The sequence below is a fragment of the Buceros rhinoceros genome, unplaced genomic scaffold (genome assembly GCF_000710305.1).
Source record: "Buceros rhinoceros silvestris isolate BGI_N320 unplaced genomic scaffold, ASM71030v1 scaffold46515, whole genome shotgun sequence".
In the NCBI taxonomy this organism is placed as follows: domain Eukaryota; kingdom Metazoa; phylum Chordata; class Aves; order Bucerotiformes; family Bucerotidae; genus Buceros; species Buceros rhinoceros.
In genome coordinates, this window is record NW_010413099.1 from 1 (window position 1) to 5,037 (window position 5,037).

A 5,037-nucleotide genomic window follows, 5' to 3' on the forward strand; every position below is an offset into this window, starting at 1 on the left:
CAGGCAGCAAGCGCGGGTGAAGAATTCTCTTGAAATACGATTTAAGGTGAAACAAAGACGTTAGATCATCTCCCAACCTTTTTTTTTTTTTCTCCTCAGGGTCTTAAAAATCAAAAGTGGTCATTTGTACCTTTAAAAGTAGTACCTCCTCTTCAAAAAATCAGAGCACCTGCCTGGAAACCCTCCAACAATAATAAACCACATAGTTATTGTCTAGCCGTAACCGCCAGGTAGATTTTAAACAATGAACAGCATTGCCAAAAGCCTTTTGAAACCGGTTAAACATGGCCGAGCTGCGTGGCTGAGAAGCAGCTCTGCCCGCTCTGGAAAACATCTTCAGAAACTAGTTCTGGGAATAGAGACGAGCTGTGATGACACTGGCGCTGCAGTGGTGGATGATGCTGGCAATGTGCTCGGAGAAGCACTGCACTGTCAGAAGGAAATCCATTTACAGTAAGAATATACTTCTCTCAGGGCTTTCACCTTACCAGTGATTTTAGTAGTTATTTGTAATATCATCCAGATGAAAGTCATCTCCAGAAAGCTCAGTAAGAAGTAGGTAGGTAGTAAAGATCTGTCCCTCGGGGCGCAACGCATTCTGCTTGAGATATGACTGAGGACAAGGAAAGAAATGCTGTGCATTTAACAAGCTTTCTTCAGTATTTTGTTTCAAAAGAGACAGAGATTTATCTTAAATTAAAGGTGAAATCATTATTACTGGTAAAACCAGTAATGTCTCAAAAGTCTCTAAGGGAAACTTAATCAAATACAGGCATTGGCGGCCAAGTACATGAACCGTCAAGTGAAGGCTTGTAAATACTGTTTTGGAATAGCGTTGAGGGCAAGTTACATCCTTTTCTGGCCTCCCAGTAATAATTAGGATCTCTTCAATATGCAGATGCCCTTGACACTCAACAAGGCATTTGAGAACTTACTAAAGAAACAGGCCAGATATGTCAAGGTTAAGAGGTGTTTGAAATCTACTTTTATGCCGTTCTCTCTGTTATGAAACGCCAATGTACTGTAATTCTCTGTTTTTACTAGAGCAGGTGGAATAATTCCTGTGGTGGCACAGCAGCTTCACAGAGAAAACATCGAGCGGGTAGTAACAGAGGCGCTTCGTGTCAGTGGAGTTTCTGTACGTGAGCTTACAGCCATTGCAACGACCGTAAAACCGGGACTTGCGCTAAGCCTTGAGGTGGGGCTGCAGTACAGCTTGAACTTGGTGAACCAGTACCAGAAGCCGTTCATACCCATCCATCACATGGAGGCTCACGCACTGACCATCAGACTGACACGTCACGTGGAGTTTCCCTTCTTGGTTCTCTTGCTCTCTGGAGGCCACTGCATCTTGGCAGTAGCACAGGGAGTTTCAGATTTCCTTCTGCTTGGACAGTCCATAGATATAGCACCGGGTGACATGCTCGATAAGGTAGTGTTTCCTTCCAGAAGGGAATCTAGGGTTTTCTTCTTTTTATTGCAGTTATACCACATAAGGGTAGTAGTATCATCAGCCCAAGGACACCCATACATGAGCTTTACTTAACTTTTTTTTTCTATTTTGAAATATCTCAGATTTAATACACAAGAGTTTGTTAAAAACCTCTGTGTAACATCAGCTGTAACACAGGCAAACTAACTGTATCTGCAGTGAGCAGACAGCGTTACCAAAACTGGTGTTGGAAGTTTCACTGGCACCCATTACTGAAATGAGTTGTATGAATTTGAGAAGCTCAGCAGTGACATTTTAAAGGATGCTGTCAGGTTTAAAACAATACATGTGAAATAATTTTTTACCAGGTTTCGTGTACAGTTTGAAAAATCGATCACTTGCAGTTTTGTTCTCAAATGCAAGCAGAGTTTTTAAACAGTATCTGTATTAATTAAAGAAGTGGAGGAGTGAGTGGAGTCAGAAAAAAGGTTGTTAAAAGTTGAAACCAACTTGGTTGCTGTTTATCTGGTAATATAGTACGGCAGTTCGAGTGTGCTTCCTAAAGCATAAAAATTGGGTAATGTTTCCTGCAAAATTCACTGATCCTCCTGTTTGCCCAAATTGTTCTAGATTGGTATTTCTAATTACTCCAGAGAAAAAACCAAACACCCGGCTGGTGTGTGTCTTGTCCTTACCGTGCCCTGTTCATAACTTCACATTGGATTGGATTTTGTGGGGTCTAGGTTTCAGCCCCCAGGAGGAGTTAATTCAGCTCTCTATTCCTAGCCTCTCATTTATTATCTCCTTAGGTAGCAAGAAGACTCTCTTTAAGAAAGCACCCGGAGTGCCACAGCATGGCTGGCGGGAAGGCAATAGAGCACTTGGCTCAGACTGGAAACCAGCAACAGCACACGTTCAGACTTCCCATGCAGCAGTATCGCAACTGTGACTTTTCTTTTTCTGGACTTCAGAACCTTGTCAATAAAACCATTAAGCAAAAAGAAAAAGAAGAAGGTATTTTTAAATAAAGTCGGGTATAAACCCAATGTTTTTGATGACCCTATACTCAGGGAAACCTGTTTGATCATGCGTTTTTATAGGTATTCAAGAAGGTGAGATCCTATCCTGCGTTAATGACATCGCTGCTGCTGTACAGCATGCAGTGGCGGTTCATATTATCCAGCGGACATATCGAGCCATGCTGTTCTGCATAAAAAATAGCATATTGCCATCAAAAAACGCAACTTTGGTGGGTATACATCTTTTTTCTCCCTTTTCATATTTGACTGCATCATGTGAAGATGCAGATACCTTGTGGTCCTTTCTCCTTGACAGGCGAAGAAGATGGCAGTAAGTATTACATTGTTAAGATACCAGGATTGAATTAGTGGTTATATAAATACTTGCAATAAAGTCTTTCATAGTTTGGTTTTAAGCTAGAAAGAGATTATCTTACCATCTAATCTGACCTTCCATAATTCAAGCCTCATAATTTGACCTAGTGAACGCCCCGGTACTTGACAGCTCTTCTAGTTATAACATGCTTCATTTAGGAATCTTTTAGCATCATAAGCTCACTCATCATACTCTTCTCTGATACATCTTCATCTGCAAAGATGTTTTAATCTTCAAACGTGTTATTTACTGCTGTCTTCAGAACTTCCTCTGGTAACCTTCTTATAAATAGGATATTAGTGGAGTGCAGCCCATTTTACCCTTTTTGAGGTAATGCCTTTTTTCTTTTTGAAACTGCTGTCAGGTCGTATCAGGAGGAGTTGCAAGTAATCAGTACATCCGAAAAGGGCTGCAGGCTTTGGCAGATGCAAATGATTTTGCTTTTCTGTGTCCTCCTCCAAGACTGTGCACTGACAATGGTGTTATGATTGCATGGTAAGAGTTGTTTCTCTTTGCATGTGTTTCTATACTGTTCTTTAAAAGTTGATGCCAGAGGAAGGAACTTCTGGTTATGACAACCGAACCATGTACATATATTCCAATAATGATGATATACATCTTTAGTTAATTGTTTTCTTGCTTAGGAACGGCATTGAAAGGTTACGTGCAGGACTTGGCGTTCTACATAGTACTGACGGCATCCGCTTTGAGCCAAAGTAAGTGACTCGACTAACCCACAGTCCATTTCTTCCCTTGTTCCCGATGGCCAATGCAAGTGGAAGGAGGGATAGACTACAAAGAGCAGCAGAAGCTGATGAGGAGTGTCTTTGCAGTGCATATAAGCTTTAAAAGCTCCCAGCACTTGCTTTCCAATGTAGTTGTGAAATACAAACGGTCACGTCTGGCATTATGTCTGTGTTGGCTCAGAAACTTAAGTTACCATACATACATCATAGCAGTGCCACGTATTTGCCTGTGACCATGGTGGTATGGGAAAACCGGAGCAGGTGAAGCTGTAACACACTCCCCCTTGCTTCCCAGTCACTACATATATAAATCAAAATGCTCCAAGTCAAACTGTGTATTCCTAATGAGCAAACAATCTAAAACAAGGATTTGACATACATCATCTGATAATACTGGGGGTTTTTTTTTCTGATAATACTGATTTTTTTAATGACTTGTTAGGTAAGACTTATTCTATGGATTTTAGTAGATCCCAGGCTTAAGACCAAATAAAACTCTTGTATTTCAAAAGTACCAGCTAGACTCAAACTTGGAATTTTTTTCAGGTTTTTCTCCTTTCGATTTCTAGGAAAACAGACTTGAAAAGTCTCAGGATAAAATAAATTATAATTTTCACAGGAAAATTAATAAAATAACCTTAAAAAAAACCTTGCTTTATATATCTCAGTGAGTAAAATACCAGGTTTTATTTGCTGCAGACTATACATTCTTTAAGATTATCACAGAAGGAGACACCTGTGAATCTCTTGTATGTCTTGCATTCATCAGTGAGATGTAAAATGAATTACCAGCTAAGGTCAGAATCTAAATAAAGCAACATCCCCAAAGACGACACGACTGTGTCTCCTGCGTTTGGAATGGCTAAAAATGCAAACAGATCTTCAGTGTAAAGATATCTGTAGGTATGGCTTCAGATGGACCATTTTAATGGTCACAAGAGTCCTACAGTGCAGGAAACACTACGTTGTTCAAAAGGTCTGTGAATCTGCACATCTGTGCGATAACGGCAATAATGTTACTTGTTTTTAACAAGCACGTAATTTTATTATTTTCTAGAGCTCCCCTTGGAATTGATATTTCAAAAAGAGTTGAAGAAGACTCCATCAGGGTGCGAAAACTACAAAAGAAGATACGATGGTTCGCATCTTAAAAAGTAACTTAGTAAACTAAATGTAACTATAAATTGTTCAATAAAAACTGTTTCAAGGCTGTTACATTTCCTGACCGTACTTGGTTTACAAGTGTTGAAAATCACCTATCAAGAGGAATAAATGCTATGTGGTATCACCAAAATGATTCCCGTTACTGTTCCACAAATGTCTAAGAGTTGTAGGTATTGAAACAATAAAAATATATTAAAAGTGCACTTTCTAATAAATATAAACTTACCCAAATGAAAATATCTCCATTGTTTACACTTTGTAACTTATAATAAGGTTTATATATTTATTATTATAACTTAA

At 39.3% G+C, this 5,037-nt stretch overlaps 1 protein-coding gene across 1 annotated transcript; it reads left to right on the forward strand.

The window, feature by feature from the left end:
- The first annotated feature begins 244 nt into the window (after positions 1–244).
- On the forward strand, positions 245–4,757 carry OSGEPL1 (O-sialoglycoprotein endopeptidase-like 1). The gene is made up of 7 exons (XM_010136590.1): positions 245–453; positions 1,045–1,432; positions 2,242–2,446; positions 2,533–2,681; positions 3,192–3,322; positions 3,472–3,543; positions 4,631–4,757. The coding sequence occupies exons 1-7, from the start codon at positions 245–247 to the stop codon at positions 4,722–4,724; spliced, it is 1,248 nt and encodes a 415-aa protein (XP_010134892.1). The 3' UTR covers positions 4,725–4,757.
- Positions 4,758–5,037: the final 280 nt, after the last annotated feature.

What these genes read in the sequence shown, in the direction of transcription:
- OSGEPL1 (XM_010136590.1), top strand. Translation starts at nt 245, where the DNA reads ATGAACAGCATTGCCAAAAGCCTTTTGAAACCGGTTAAACATGGCCGA. An exon ending in CATCAAAAAACGCAACTTTG is followed by an intron (nt 2,682 to 3,191) that starts GTGGGTATACAT and finishes AACTGCTGTCAG; the next exon opens with GTCGTATCAGGAGGAGTTGC. An exon ending in GGCATCCGCTTTGAGCCAAA is followed by an intron (nt 3,544 to 4,630) that starts GTAAGTGACTCG and finishes ATTATTTTCTAG; the next exon opens with AGCTCCCCTTGGAATTGATA.